Source organism: Pseudophryne corroboree, chromosome 3 (assembly GCF_028390025.1).
Source record: "Pseudophryne corroboree isolate aPseCor3 chromosome 3, aPseCor3.hap2, whole genome shotgun sequence".
NCBI classification, from domain to species: Eukaryota; Metazoa; Chordata; class Amphibia; order Anura; family Myobatrachidae; genus Pseudophryne; species Pseudophryne corroboree.
The window spans coordinates 14,775,420-14,792,345 of NC_086446.1; the positions used below are offsets into that span (position 1 = coordinate 14,775,420).

The 16,926-nt window shown below is 41.6% G+C and overlaps 2 protein-coding genes across 2 annotated transcripts in view; one reads left to right on the forward strand and one right to left on the reverse strand.

Moving 5' to 3' along the window:
- LOC135056963 (zinc finger and SCAN domain-containing protein 12-like) overlaps positions 1-11,097 on the forward strand; it is a 60,346-nt gene extending 49,249 nt beyond the window's left edge. The window contains exon 7 of the mRNA XM_063962759.1: positions 7,401-11,097. Coding sequence (XP_063818829.1) covers positions 7,401-8,566 — 1,166 coding nt within the window. The 3' untranslated portion in view covers positions 8,567-11,097. The remainder of the gene's footprint in view (positions 1-7,400) is intronic.
- The window catches only part of LOC135057021 (zinc finger protein 585A-like), a 180,088-nt gene that overhangs the window by 73,202 nt on the left and 89,960 nt on the right, over positions 1-16,926 (reverse strand). The window lies entirely within an intron of this gene.

A 16,926-nucleotide genomic window follows, 5' to 3' on the forward strand; every position in this document is an offset into this window, starting at 1 on the left:
GTCCGGGCACAGTATCCTAACTGGCTTGGAGGAGGGTCATAGGGGGAGGAGCCAGTGCACACCACCTGATACTCAAGCTTTTATTTTGTGCCCTGTCTCCTGCGGAGCCGCTATTCCCCATGGTCCTTACGGAGTCCCAGCATCCACTACGGACTATGAGAAATAGATTTATCGGTAAGTAAAATCTTATTTTTATAACATAGTACTAGTCTTATTCTCAATGTAACCAAAGGTGGTAAAAGCAAAGAACATATCCTGATATCCAATTTAGGTGCTACCAACATAGTTATAAGGGTAACAGGATGCTAGACGAATCAGTCATGCTTTGCCTGAACACCTAAGCATTCTATAAAGGTATACATAACAGTGGAAAGAATGTCAGACCGTATAGCAATTAAATAGCACACCAAAAAAAAAAGATATGTTTTAAACTCCTAACAAGAGCAAATAAATCTGGGCAAAAAATAGATCCATGCCCAGTAACTTAGTCCCAGTTGGCACATGTTACAGTAGGAAACAAGCTCTGAGTGTCTCTAACAGTCTTACTCCTTTAGCATATTAATTTGAAACAGAAGACCACTCCTGCGGGATGGGTTTAGGTTAAGTGTCATGGGGGACAACAGGACTGTCCCACTTTCTCAGAATAGCAGAGCCATCCTCGGGTGAAGGTATCACTGTGAAGGCACCATTTCGCATCACAATAAGCTTAGTAGGAAAGCCCCATTTGTATTACACATTTACTTTGCATAAAGCTGTAGCATTTGGGTTGAACAGATGTGTTTTGGCCAGTGTCGCAGGAGAAATATCCATAAATATCTGCAGATTATCCAGACACTCACCCGTGGATGAGGAAGACAAAGCAGCCTGTAGAATGTGTTCTTTAATATGAAAAAAGTGGACCCTGAGCAGAGTGTCCCTTGGTGCTTGGATAGGGGCCTGTTAGGACTTTGGGAGTGTATGTAGCCTATCAGTAAGAAAGTCAGCGGCAGAAGCCTTCGGTAAAAGTTTCTGAATGAGGTCCGTGGCATAATCATAAAGCTCAGCATTTGTAACAGAATCCGGAATGCCCATTATTCTGATATTATTTCTCAGAGACTTGTCTTCTAAATCAATGACTTTATCACGAATGGAGACCATGTCTTCCTGAAGGGTGTCATGTGCTGAAATCAGATCATTGTGAGACGCAACAATCTCTTCATCTTAGTCTGTATGAGAGCCAATCTCACTGATATCGGACCTCAAAGCTTGAATATTAAAGTTAAGTTCTGAGGTTATTTCAGTCATTATGTCACGATCCGGGTGACTGGCCATTTTCTACCAGTTAGGTGTCTCCTGAGATTGGCTCAGCGTGCCAGGCCCGGGTCATAACTATGTTTTGGTTACATTTCATTTTTATGTTACCTGCAGCGCCGGCTCAGCGGCCTTCGTAGTGTTTTCACCTGGCTTGGCCTGGCGTCCTTAGCCTTGTCGTGGCCGTCACTGCTGCGCCCGTGATCCTGCCACGTGGAGACTGAGTGTGGCGTCCTCTGTTAACCACGGCCGCCGCTGTCATCCCTGTGGCCGCTGTGCGTGTAGTGTGGAGTCTTCTGCCGTGGCTACCGACGCCATTGTTGTTTGGCATATGGTTCTTTCCCCTTCAAACTCTGTCAATGGGTGCAGCCATGTTGGATCAAGTCACATGTCAGTCTTCTTACCAATCCGTAGCGCTGCTGGTGCCTGCGTCAAGTTGTCAGCCAATGCCTGGTCACCAGTGGGTATAAATATCCTGTCCCAGCACCCAGGAAATTGTCAGTGCTTCAATTGTCTTCACAGTGATTCCAGCGGTCAGCTTCATTAAAGACTCTCCTGTGTTATACTCTGCAGTACAGCCTGACTCCCCTGTGTCTATACTCTGCGGTGCAGTCTGCTTCTCCTGTGATAACTCTCTGCGCAGCAGCCTGCTTCTCCTGTGATAACTCTCTGCGGTGCAGCCTGCTTCTCCTGTGATAACTCTCTGCGCAGCAGCCTGCTTCTCCTGTGATAACTCTATGCGGTGCAGCCTGCTTCTCCTGTGATAACTCTCTGCGGTGCAGCCTGCTTCTCCTATGATAACTCTCTGCGAAGCAGCCTGCTTCTCCTGTGATAACTCTCTGCGATGCAGCCTGCTTCTCCTGTGATAACTCTCTGCGGTGCAGCCTTCCCCTGTGATAACTCTCTGTGCAGCAGCCTGCTTCTCCTGTGATAACTCTCTGCGGTGCAGCCTTCTCCTGTGATAACTCTCTGCGATGCAGTCTGCTTCTCCTGTGATGACTCTCTGCGATGCAGTCTGCTTCTCCTGTGATAACTCTGTGGTGCAGCAGCCTGCTTCTCCTGTGATAACTCTCTGCGGTGCAGCCTGCTTCTCCTGTGATAACTCTGCGGTGCAGCCTGCTTCTCCTGTGATAACTCTCTGCAATGCAGCCTGCTTCTCCTGTGATAACTCTCTGCGGTGCAGCCTGCTTCTCCTGTGATAACTCTGCGGTGCAGCCTGCTTCTCCTGTGATAACTCTCTGCAATGCAGCCTGCTTCTCCTGTGATAACTCTCTGCGGTGCAGCCTGCTTCTCCTGTGATAACTCTCTGTGATGCAGTCTGCTTCTCCTGTGATAACTCTGCGGTGCAGCCTGCTTCTCCTGTGATAACTCTCTGCGATGCAGTCTGCTTCTCCTGTGATAAGAAAATTGATAGAAAGCGCTAAATTATGATTTAATGTATTTATAAATGAGTTATGAATCGTATCAAGTGCGGTACCTGTATGGAAAAAAAAGGGATTAGTATAAAATGTTTACACTCTTTTGAGTGAATATGTTTAGGAGTGCCTAGCAACACTTTTTGATTTTATTACTCCCGGGTTGCCCGTGATAATTCCTACCTTTCCCTGTACTTAGATGATCCTGGCCAGCTGGGAGCACATATAACATTTAACAACAATAAATAATGATCTCCTGTGATAACTCCCTGCAATGCAGCCTGCTTCTCCTGTGATAACTCTCTGCGGTGCAGCCTGCTTCTCCTGTGATAACTCTCTGCGGTGCAGCCTGCTTCTCCTGTGATAACTCTCTGCGGTGCAGCCTGCTTCTCCTGTGATAACTCTGCGGTGCAGCCTGCTTCTCCTGTGATAACTCTCTGCAATGCAGCCTGCTTCTCCTGTGATAACTCTCTGCAATGCAGCCTGCTTCTCCTGTGATAACTCTCTGCGGTGCAGCCTGCTTCTCCTGTGATAACTCTCTGCGGAGCAGCCTGCTTCTCCTGTGATAACTCTCTGCAGTACAGTCTGCTTCTCCTGTGATAACTCTCGGCGATGCAGTCTTCTTCTCCTGTGATAACTCTCTGCGGTGCAGTCTGCTTCTCCTGTGATAACTCTCTGCGCAGCAGCCTGCTTCTCCTGTGATAACTCTCTGCGCAGCAGCCTGCTTCTCCTGTGATAACTCTCTGCGCAGCAGCCTGCTTCTCCTGTGATAACTCTCTGCGGTGCAGCCTGCTTCTCCTGTGATAACTCTCTGCGGTGCAGCCTGCTTCTCCTGTGATAACTCTCTGCGGTGCAGCCTGCTTCTCCTGTGATAACTCCCTGCGGTGCAGCCTGCTTCTCCTGTGATAACTCCCTGCGATGCAGTCTGACTTTCCTACTATGGCACCCTGTGTCGGCAGAGTATATGCTTTGGCTAATAGTAGCTATTCTCCAGTGGAACTCTGTTCACATTTATTCAACACTACAGTTAAGTGCTATTCCTGCTATCTCTAGCATCATTCTCATATTCCTGCTATCTCTAGCATCATTCTCATATTCCTGCCATCTCTAGCATCATTCTCATATTCCTGCCATCTCTAGCATCATTCTCATATTCCTGCCATCTCTAGCATCATTCTCATATTCCTGCCATCTCTAGCATCATTCTCATATTCCTGCCATCTCTAGCATCATTCTCATATTCCTGCCATCTCTAGCATCATTCTCATATTCCTGCCATCTCTAGCATCATTCTCATATTCCTGCCATCTCTAGCATCATTCTCATATTCCTGCCATCTCTAGCATCATTCTCATATTCCTGCCATCTCTAGCATCATTCTCATATTCCTGCCATCTCTAGCATCATTCTCATATTCCTGCCATCTCTAGCATCATTCTCATATTCCTGCCATCTCTAGCATCATTCTCATATTCCTGCCATCTCTAGCATCATTCTCATATTCCTGCCATCTCTAGCATCATTCTCATATTCCTGCCATCTCTAGCATCATTCTCATATTCCTGCCATCTCTAGCATCATTCTCATATTCCTGCCATCTCTAGCATCATTCTCATATTCCTGCCATCTCTAGCATCATTCTCATATTCCTGCCATCTCTAGCATCATTCTCATATTCCTGCCATCTCTAGCATCATTCTCATATTCCTGCGATCTCTAGCATCATTCTCATATTCCTGCGATCTCTAGCATCATTCTCATATTCCTGCGATCTCTAGCATCATTCTCATATTCCTGCTATCTCTAGCATCATTCTCATATTCCTGCTATCTCTAGCATCATTCTCATATTCCTGCTATCTCTAGCATCATTCTCATATTCCTGCTATCTCTAGCATCATTCTCATATTCCTGCTATCTCTAGCATCATTCTCATATTCCTGCTAGCTCTAGCATCATTCTCATATTCCTGCTAGCTCTAGCATCATTCTCATATTCCTGCTAGCTCTAGCATCATTCTCATATTCCTGCTAGCTCTAGCATCATTCTCATATTTCGTCAATGCTCTCAAGCATCATTAAACATCTTCATTACGTTTCAGGTTCTGGTCTCAAACCAGTTGAAGTCCAGAGACTCTTTTCACGTTTATTGTTTTGTTTCACCTTTCATGACTTTTATTATTAAATAAACACCTTAAAGTCACTTCCAGTTGTCTTGGTCACGCCTTCGGGCATTGGTGCTGCAGCTCCTGCACATGTCTAGGAGTCCCAATATACCTCCTAAGTTTCATTAACCATCAGCCCCTACAACTGAGGCTTCTCGCTACCAACACCAGCCCTCAGTTGTGACACCTTAAATGTAAACAACAGATAATGTATAGAGCGTAGAGTAACAGGACCATCTAGAGCGTCTTAAGACGTTTTCAGCCATTACAGCTGGGCTGTGCATTTACAAGAAGAAGCAGATGATGTTGTTGTAGTGGTCTCAGAAGGACCACCTGATTTGAGGTACCAAAGAGATGGACAGGAGGGGCCGATTTGGTACCTTTTTGACCTTTTTGGGAGGCATGGTAAGCAGGAAACAGCAGTAGTACGCTGTCAGGAGGTTACATCAAGATGACTCCGTTCAAAATGCATTCTTAGTCGGGGTGACGGGAGTATACGAGCCACAATTTCAAGTAAAAATGATGTAATGCAAATTAAATAACACAGTAATGACTGAGAAATTCCACTAGAGGTCAGCGTGATCACAGAAGTGAAGTACTCAGCACAGAGAGACACACGTGGTAAAATATAATCGTGAATAAATCCACAATATACTGTGAGGTTGTAATAAATTACGGTGTAATGAGCTGTACTCAGATGATACTTGAATACTGGGCTCTGCATGTAGACTGAGAGGAAGTAGAATATAGTGGTACCATATAAACAGGTAGTTTCACCTCCAGGAAAATGCTTCAGTTTAGTGTAGTGACCCCAGTCTGGCCATCAGGACCCTTATTTAGCAGCTTATATCAATTTCCATCCTTATTGAAGGCAGATGCAGAAGGCAAAGCATGCGATGGCGGGCGCTAGGATCCAAAATGGCAGCCACCTCACTTCCCAATATCACCACTGGGGACTGTGGGCAGCCCGTTCTGTCCCAGCAGTAGCGGAAGCTGCGCACCCGTATGTGCGGGACAGTGAACTCCCGCCCGAGGCGCCTCCACGTCAGGTGGCCGGAGCGTGCAGGAGAGACTGGTCACAACCAGCCCCGGATTACAGCCCGCGGCTTTACTAGGTCGCGGCGGTGAACGGTGGCTGGTGCGAGCAGAGTTTTGCGGCTATAGGACATCAGGAGGGCTGGGACTTATTGATTGGGTCTTGGTCCCAGCGGCGGCTGGGAGCTGTCAGGTAGGGTAGGTAAGAAGCCACTTAGTGAGGAGAGCTCCAAAAAGCATGTCTGCATGGACTCAGGCCACGCCCCTTTTATTTATTATTTTATATACTTACAGGGGTGACGGGTTTGGTACATCCCTGCAAAGGCAGATCCAATCTCTTTCTCATCAGACTCTGCTGTCTTCCCTGCACTCTCACTCAGATGTTCACTGCTTTCAGTAGCACACATATGAGAAGCAGAAGTATGGCGGCAGCTGTATATATTCTGATATGTAATTCTCTCTATCATACTTACCGTACACACATCCTTATTACTATTGAGAGTATAGAGGAAAGACACTGATTATGTGGGTGTTAAAGTGGATTATAACTTAGCAAATGATGATGATTGAAGGGTATTATATGGTGTATTGCATGTAAAGTACCTTGTTCCACACCTACTCTGCTGTAGCAATATACCTTATATAAGGGTGAGTAACACATGTACAGGCTTACCAGCGTATGAGCAAACACATAGAGGAATGCTACCTTACCAATGCTTCCAGGAGTAACATTAGGAGACATTTCTCTGATCCATCAGCTCATATGACAGATGTTATTGTTCATCTAGAATCTCCAATTCATACGATATGTTCCCCATCTATTGTTTTACATTGGTGCTGACATAGGACTTGGCGAGTGACTACATCTCTATTTATACTTCATGGTTAGTTACCAGTACAAGAGAGAGATATATCTAAGGGTGTGTACACACGGTGAGACCCCTGCTATGTGCGATTTTGACTATGCGATTTCCCTTGAACTCGCCCAGATAGCACAGATTGTACAGATTTTGACTGTCTGTGCTTGAGATTTTGTCTATGTACGATTTTGACTAAGTGCCAATTTTGACTATACTTTGTACTAGATTGTACACTAGATAGTCACAATTGACTTTCCTGCACAGTCTATCTAGCCTTACGATACCGACCCCACGGGAGCGCGCATCGGGATCGAATCTGTATCGCAAGCTGCCTAGCACCATGAGATATGCACTAACTTTTCATAAGATTTTGACTATATAGTCAAAATCTCACAGATTTATCTCAACATGTGTACACACCCTAAGTCTTATTATAATATTACATTTGTTATTGTGAATGTCCTCGGGAGGGTGGACACAATGATAGCCTGAGACACAATATTATAAAGCCTTCATTAAAAGTTATGTTTTATTATACACACATTTACAATTAAGTGTCCCAGAGAGTGGTCTTCTATTTGCAAGATTAATATTGTTACAGAAAATGTCACATTTCCATAATGTGTTTTATTTCCAGCAGATGAACACACAAGCAGGAACATCTCAGAGGGACATCTAATGTTCTCCCCGGATTGTGAAATAAGAGATAACGACAGTAGACAGGATTCTCCAGGAGATAACCCCATTACCCCAATTATACATCCAGCTCTATCAGCTGATCCCTCTGATCCTGGGAAATGTTCTCCTGATGACTCTGATATTGGTGCATCTGTTACAGCTCTGACAGTATATACAGTGTTTCCCTGTTCTATAGATGCCAAATGTATTACACAGAGCACAAACCATATTACCCCTCAACCAGCTAAGGAAGGTGAGAGGCCATTTCCATGTTCTGAGTGTGGGAAATGTTTTACATGGAAATCAGCTCTTGTTAGACATCAGAAAAGTCACACAGGTGATAATACATTTCCATGTTCTGACTGTGGGAAATGTTTTACATGGAAATCAGCTCTTGTTAGACATCAGAAAAGTCACACAGGTGATAATACATTTCCATGTTCTGAGTGTGGGAAAAGTTTTACATACAATTCAGCTCTTGTTAGACATCAGAGAAATCACACAGGTGAGAAGCCATTTTCTTGCTCTGATTGTGGGAATTGTTTTACCGAGAAATCACAACTTGTTATACATCAGAGAAGTCACACAGGTGAGAATACATTTACATGTTCTGAGTGTGAGAAATGTTTTGCTTGCAAATCAGCTCTTGTTATACATCAGAGAAGTCACACAGGTGAGAAGCCGTTTACATGTTCTGAGTGTGAGAAATGTTTTGCACAAAAATCAAATCTTGTTGCACATCAGAGAATTCACACAGGTGAGAATCCATTTCCATGTTCTGAGTGTGGGAAAAGTTTTACATACAATTCAGCTCTTGTTAGACATCAGAGAATTCACACAGGTGAGAAGCTATTTTCTTGCTCTGAGTGTGGGAAATGTTTTTTACAGAATTCACATTTTGTTACACATCAGAGAATTCACACAGGTGAGAAGCCATTTTCTTGCTCTGAGTGTGGGAAATGTTTTGCACAGAAATCACAACTTGTTGCACATCAGAGAAGTCACACAGGTGAGAAGCCATTTTCTTGTTCTGATTGTGGGAAATGTTTTACTCATAAATTTAAACTTGTTGCACATCAGAGAAGTGACACAGGTGAGAGGTCATTTCCATGTTCTGAGAAATAAGCTCTTGTCGCACACAATAGACATCACTCAGGTTAGGAACCATTTTATTCTTGAGTATACTTATCATTGCCATGTAACGTTCTTCAAGGTTCTTATCCTATCTCCCATGCTTTTTGCAATATATATGCTACCGCAGGGTGAAGCAATCAGACGTCATGTCCTCGTTTACCACTGCTATGCCGATGACTTGTCTTTTGCTCTGAGTACTGAACCCAATATCAATCCTAAATGTCTAGCTGAGCTCCAGGTGTGGGGGATGCCAGTTGGCTGTGACTCAGTCCTGGTGAAACAGTTCCTTATGATAGCTCACCAACAAAGGGCAGGGCTACAGCTCAGCTTTGCCTACCAACCAGACTTACACTTGGGGGTTCAGAGTTACAAAATGCTTATCCGGTGTGGAATCTTGGTGTCCTGGATGGTGGAGTGACACTTAGACATCAGATAACAGCCACAATCAGATCCTCATCTGAGGAACATAGCCAGACTCAAGCACTTGATTCCCTCAGAAGAATGACCTACAGTCAATACATGCATTTGTATCATCACACATAGGCCTCTGTAATATCCTCTACCTGGGTCTCCCAGTAAAACAATTGCACCACTTGTAGCTTGTACAGAATCCAGCAGCCAGGCTTTTAGCTAATCAGCCTGTTCCTGCCACAAAATGCCCATTCTCTGCTCCCTCCACCGGCTGCCTGTAAGATAGTGACTGTACTACATAATCTGCTTACTGACTCCCAGCCCTATGTGACCAGGGTCCATGGTACCAGAAGCAGCTTCTGCCTCCTTACTGCTCTGCTTGCTTTCTTCCATCTGCAGATGAAGGACTATTACCAGCAGTACCAAGAAACCCCATGCAGTACTGCGATGTCAGGGGGGAGACAGGATTGGTGGCACTATTGCTGTAGCGGGGGCTGCCGGAGGCACTGTCTGTGGGTAATATTGTTCCCAAGCAGCACTGAGGTGGCAGAGGGAGGGAGGATGTGGCAGGAGGCAGTGTCTGTGTGAGCAATCTTGTCCTCAAGCAACATTAAGGTGTCAGAGGGGGAGACAGGATGGGTGGTAGTAGTGGGGAGAGAGTGGGTGGCAGTAGTGATGGGAGACGACTGGTGGCAGAAGTGGGGAGAGACAGGGTGGGTGGCAGTAGAACAATAGTGGCGCTGCTGGAGGCAGTGTCTATGTGGGTAATCTTGTCCCCAAACAGCACTGAGGTGTCAGAGGGGGAGACAGGGCAGTTTTTCACAGTGCAGTACCAGGGGCTGCTGGAGGCAGTAAAGAGGTGTATGGGTCCCGCACAGAACCAGTTGATAATTATGACTTAATGAGTATTATGCTTTTTTCTAATTAATCCCTTGTATGTGATCATTTATTGTTATTTGTCAGCCTTTATCTGTGTTCTGTGTAATAATCCTGAAAGCAGTGGTGCTACCTGTCTCCTATCCTTTGAATTAACTTGCGAAAAATGAGTAAACAATGAGATATGAGGTGCACTCTGGAAGCTCATAGGGGGTTAATCAGAGATGAATGCAGATGTGACATCACGCAGCCCCTGGAGAACGGTTCCGGTTCGCTCCACGTTAACCCCTCAGGAATGCGACCACAATGTGTGTTTGTGTGGCTGCTCCACATGTGCGTTTTGCCACAACCGGCAAACTGCTGCGGGCCGCTATTGTGGCCGAGTCTGAAAGACTCCCATAGGCTTTTGGCTCTTCTTTTTTTGTATAATGCTGTTTATTGGATTTTAAACAAACAGGAAACCAAAAGTGACAGCACACATTACAGAGGTATACAAGAGGGGTGATGGAATTGAACAACCATCAAAAATGTACATAACACCATATCCGTAATACAGAATGTTCAGTTCGCTAGACATGTACTACCAAATTTGGTAACAAACAAATAAAGAACAAAAAGGACAACAGATAATGTAATAACAAAAGGAAGACAAGGAGAGAGACAATACAGTGACACAAATAGGAAAACATAAAAACACGGGTCAGGTTCCACTATAGGAATAGTCCTTAAACGGCATAATCAAACATTAATATATAGAGGTGAGTGAGGAATTCAATCATATTCAGGTAGTGTCAGATTGGGGGGAAAGTAATTGTGACAAATCTGCAGCGCTATTAATAATCATGGGAAGCCCTCGCCACGCCCGGAATTCCTCCCATTTCTACCATCTCTCCCGCACCCGAGGAGGCGTAATTGAATATACTGGTTTCAAAGGAAAGGGAAGAATTGGACTTGGTGTGGCGCACTCTAACAGAACATACTTATTAAAATATAACTTTTATTTTTGTTTATACTTAAAAAAAGCCAAGTACTGTGAAATAATAAAATGTAAAAGACAGATGTGAGACAAAGTGCAACATATAGTGTTAAAAACCCACACTCTCTGGTTCCACTGTGCTGTGCAATGTCTTAAATCTATATGTATATTGAATATATTCCAGGTTCTCTGACCTTTTTATACAAGAAATTTTGTGGTGCTGTCAGAATGTGATCACAATATTTAATTCAATGTAAACCTTGCCTGAGTTTTACATTATTTGTCGGTTTATATTAAAGACCTTTCTTGTGAATGATCTGTTGGATGTCAAAATTATTACTGGTAATACCACCTATATGTTCCGTCTGTCCTTCTTAGAGGATAGCTCATATACAATCATGTGTATATTCTAACATATCGTTTGGTAAAGCCTTCATACCATAATTCCCAAAAAACATGGCTCCCCCGTCCTCAGTCTCAGCTGTCAGCGTTTTTATTGTTCTAAGTTTATGAACCCCACTTTTACTTGAAATTGTTCTCTGTGCTCTCAGTCTAAGCTGTTAGCACTTAATGTTCTGCGCTCTCAGTCTAAGCTGTCAGCACTTCATGATATTCTTCCATATATTGGATTTGCATATCCAAATTACCTATTATCAAGTATAGTGGTTTTCCTATAAGTGGGAGCCTGTCTATCACTGTAAGGGCTTGTACAGTGATTCACTGAATTTCCTTATAATTTTTAATATCTTTATTAGTTTGTGCTCTCATACTATGCTGTCAGCACCCCAAGTAGTATTTGGGAAGATATTGTATGAAGGGAAATAGCTCATACGTTTAAGAGGTGGATTTTTCCTCAAACAGATCTGTTCTACTCAGACAAGTACATTTGAATTTTTAGGTCACACTGTGATAAATCAAATGCCCATATATGTCTTATTTAATGTGCATATTCAATCAGCTACTTGCCAGTAAATATAGTGATTTTGTGCTTGGGGCTTGAATCCCTACTAAAATCTTAAATAGTTACAATCTCAATCTTTATTTGGTCAGTACACTCTATTTCTGTCATCAGCATTGAAAATTGATCTGTAGATAGGAATTGTTCTTATAACAGCAATTGTTACATGTATAGCGTATCATACCGATCCACAAAAATTTCCCAGATTATGTAGGGGGATCAACATAGGTCTATTCAAAAAAAGATTTTTTATATTTGTTAATGCCCGCTCAATTACCCCTATAATTATTCCATCAATGTTTATTAAATCTGGGAACTGTATATGACTTCCAAATATATTAGTACTGTGTGATCCTTGTGAGGCACCCGTAAAGTATGTGCTGCCTTGAAGTGGATACAGTTGCTAAATGTAGCAAATTAATTCTATTGCACTGAAGCTACCTTACTTTGAATTTCTGTCAGAGTCTGGTAGCTGTGCTATTGCTACAAATCTGTATGAGTCATACGTTTGTTTGAAACTTACAATTGTCAAGCGTTATAGTAAATACTGTTGCACTTGAGCTGATTATCTTGGTGTAGTGACTATGATGTTAATACATGGGATTGTATGGTTTTGTGGAGGAAACCTCCTGGGCTATATTGTAGGCAAGTTATTTATCATTCCCTTCATGGACTGCCTTGTGCTGGAAATGTGATTGTTGTGTTTGCACACCTGAGAGACGATCTGTGCAATTAATGACTACAGGCTACTCTGTACACTTAGCTGACTGCATGCTGTTCTATGCACATTGGTGACTGCGGGCTAATCTGTACATTGGATTGACTACAAGCTATTCTGTACACATTGCTAACTATAATCTAATCTATACACATTACAGACTATTGCACCTAACTATGACATGCACATGGATTTAGCACATGGAGAGAGCGTGATACGCCGACGCGCGTTTCACAGTTAAAGTTTCATCAGGGCTAACCAGAACGTATACCCTGTTTGGAATATCATTGTTAAGCCGCACCAATCACGGAGCGGTAAACCTGTCACGTGATATATTCGGCCTATCGTACTGCCGCTCTGATCATTCTCCATCTAGCAGAGCGGTCTGGCTGGTCACGTGACTGGAACGGACCAGACGGGACTCTAGGTTACTGGCACTAGAGAAAGGATGAATGTTATTTCTATGTCTGCTACAATGGGCTACGTTCTCTTTCATAGACCCGGAGTCTCTTGTTTGTCCCTATTGAGTATATGTGTTTGATTCCCCTGGTTCTTAATATGTGAGCTGAGTACATAATGTCATAAACGTGATCTTATATTCATGAATATCATAATCTATCTTTCTTATCAAAACAGTGTGGGTAAAAAGTGAACTTTGAAAAAGGAAAATGAAAATAAAAATTGTGACTGTTAATCATAAAAACATGAAAAAATAAACATAGTGTATGGTACATAGTGACTTCTTATAGGTAGTGTGAAGAAAAATTATTTTATATGTGTGAATTTTCCTAAACTTAATCACTTGTGTACTCCATCAATATAAATAGATGGGATAATTAATTTGTGAGTGATAATTAAACATAATAAAATTATATTGGGACGTGCATATCGTGGAGTGAATTAGGAAAGTTACCAGTGGGCTTTGTGATGTATCTGGGTGAGAAACTTAGGACTGTATAGTATACAGTACCTTTAGATTGTATTATATTTTAATGACTACCAATGGTTCGCAATCTCGTATATTATAAATAAATCTAACAATCTTTGTGGTTGTGTATAACTTAGGTTTAATAACATTTCCTATATAGGGATTATTCAGTAGTTAACTTAATAAATATTTATGAACTCTCATCAAGGTTAGTCAATCTACCTTTGTAAAGGGAATATAATGAATATCACATGGATCCCCTCAGGGTCTACTACTAAATTGTATTATTTTCCTACATGGAATATTTGCTCATACTGCCTTTGTATCGGCTTCTAAATGTGTTATACTCATACTTCCCACCTGAAGGTAGGGCTTTGTAACCAGGGAATAACCAATATCATATAGATCCTCTCATGACCCACTAATGTACTATGTTATTTTATTATCTCCCTTCCTAGGTTATTTACGTCTTACTGTCACAGCCGTAGCTTCCAGGTGAGTACTACTCATATTTCTTCCCCATAATGGTCGATATTATGGACATAATTAATGTGCTTCTTAATTCACATTTTTAATTGTGAATTATATTTTGTGTAGCTTTTTCATCCTGTAATTTATTGATTTATTTAACTCTACTGTCTGGTTGTACCAGCTCATCCCGTCGAGTCCTCATGGTAAGTATATAGTCATCAGACTTAAGTGATGATCTGGATTCCATCCTAACAGATTTTATCCATTCATTTGAGAAATAACCCAGATTCCCTGTGCAACAATTTGATTACCTTATACCTTATATTAAGCACAAGATGAGATATCCTATTGTCTTATTATATGGGAAAATTTCCACTGAGAGATACCAATTAAATTCATAAGGGGAATGAATTGCTTTATCTTCTTCTTTAGTTAGGAAAAAGATGGACTGTTACCTACAGAGATGGAAGATAGCTATTATATTCATTTAGCCCCACTGGTTGCAGACTACCCATTAAGAAAATGAGTTTAGTCTCCAGTTTTAACAGTTCATTATCGATGTTGCCCCCTCTAATGCCCAACTGAATTTGCTGCATACCATATGCTTTCAGGCCTCCAGTATCGCCCCCATGATATTGCAGAAAATGTTTGGCCACTGATGTTAGAGTTCTGAACCTCTCTACATCTTTTCGCGCATTTTTTATATTTATTAGCATGTTCCAGGATGCAGACTTTCAGTGGGCGAATGGTTTTGCCAATATAAATTTTACCACATGGGCATTCAAGATGGTACACTACGCCCATTGTGGTACAGTTGATGTAATTGTGAATCTGCCATTTTTTAGCAAATTTATCTGTATATGACTGTTTTGGTGTCATATATTGACAAGCTTTGCATCGACCACACTGGTATGATCCTTTCTTGTTGTATAATTGTCTTGAAGACACAGAAAGGTGACTCTGTACAATTAAGTCTTTCAAATTCTTAGATCCCACCTGAAGCCCTACCTTCAGGTGGGAAGTATGAGTATAACACATTTAGAAGCCGATACAAAGGCAGTATGAGCAAATATTCCATGTAGGAAAATAATAAAATTTAGTAGTAGACCCTGAGGGGATCCATGTGATATTCATTATATTCCCTTTACAAAGGTAGATTGACTAACCTTGATGAGAGTTCATAAATATTTATTAAGTTAACTACTGAATAATCCCTATATAGGAAATGTTATTAAACCTAAGTTATACACAACCACAAAGATTGTTAGATTTATTTATAATATACGAGATTGCGAACCATTGGGAGTCATTAAAATATAATACAATCTAAAGGTACTGTATACTATACAGTCCTAAGTTTCTCACCCAGATACATCACAAAGCACACTGGTAACTTTCCTAATTCACTCCACGATATGCACGTCCCAATATAATTTTATTATGTTTAAGTATCACTCACAAATTAATTATCCCATCTATTTATATTGATGGAGTACACAAGTGATTAAGTTTAGGAAAATTCACACATATAAAATAATTTTTCTTCACACTACCTATAAGAAGTCACTATGTACCATACACTATGTTTCTTATTTTTTCACGTTTTTATGATTAACAGTCACAATTTTTATTTTCATTTTTCTTTTTCAAAGTTCACTTTTTACCCACACTGTTTTGATAAGAAAGATAGATTATGATATTCATGAATATAAGATCACGTTTATGACATTATGTACTCAGCTCACATATTAAGAACCAGGGGAATCAAACACATATACTCAATAGGGACAAACAAGAGACTCCGGGTCTATGAAAGAGAACGTAGCCCATTGTAGCAGACATAGAAATAACATTCATCCTTTCTCTAGTGCCAGTAACCTAGAGTCCCGTCTGGTCCGTTCCAGTCACGTGACCAGCCAGACCGCTCTGCTAGATGGAGAATGATCAGAGCGGCAGTACGATAGGCCGAATATATCACGTGACAGGTTTACCGCTCCGTGATTGGTGCGGCTTAACAATGATATTCCAAACAGGGTAGACGTTCTGGTTAGCCCTGATGAAACTTTAACTGTGAAACGCACGTCGGCGTATCACGCTCTCTCCATGTGCTAAATCCATGTGCATGTCATAGTTAGGGGCAATAGTCTGTAATGTGTATAGATTAGATTATAGTTAACAATGTGTACAGAATAGCTTGTTGTCAATCCAATGTACAGATTAGCCCGCAGTCACCAATGTGCATAGAACAGCATGCAGTCAGCTAAGTGTACAGAGTAGCCTGTAGTCATTAATTGCACAGATCGTCTCTCAGGTGTGCAAACACAACAATCACATTTCCAGCACAAGGGAGCCCATGAAGGGAATGATAAATAACTTGCCTACAATATAGTCCAGGAGGTTTCCTCCACAAAACCATACAATCCCATGTATTAACATCATAGTCACTACACCAAGATAATCAGCTCAAGTGCAACAGTATTTACTATAACGCTTGACAATTGTAAGTTTCAAACAAACGTATGACTCATACAGATTTGTAGCAATAGCACAGCTACCAGACTCTGACAGAAATTCAAAGTAAGGTAGCTTCAGTGCAATAGAATTAATTTGCTACAACATTTAGCAACTGTATCCACTTCAAGGCAGCACATACTTTACGGGTGCCTCACAAGGATCACACAGTACTAATATATTTGGAAGTCATATACAGTTCCCAGATTTAATACACATTGATGGAATAATTATAGGGGTAATTGAGCGGGCATTAACAAATATAAAAAATCTTTTTTTGAATAGACCTATGTTGATCCCCCTACATAATCTGGGAAATTTTTGTGGATCGGTATGATACGCTATACATGTAACAATTGCTGTTATAAGAACAATTCTTATCTACAGATCAATTTTCAATGCTGATGACAGAAATAGAGTGTACTGACCAAATAAAGATTGAGATTGTAACTATTTAAGATTTTAGTAGGGATTCAAGCCCCAAGCACAAAATCACTATATT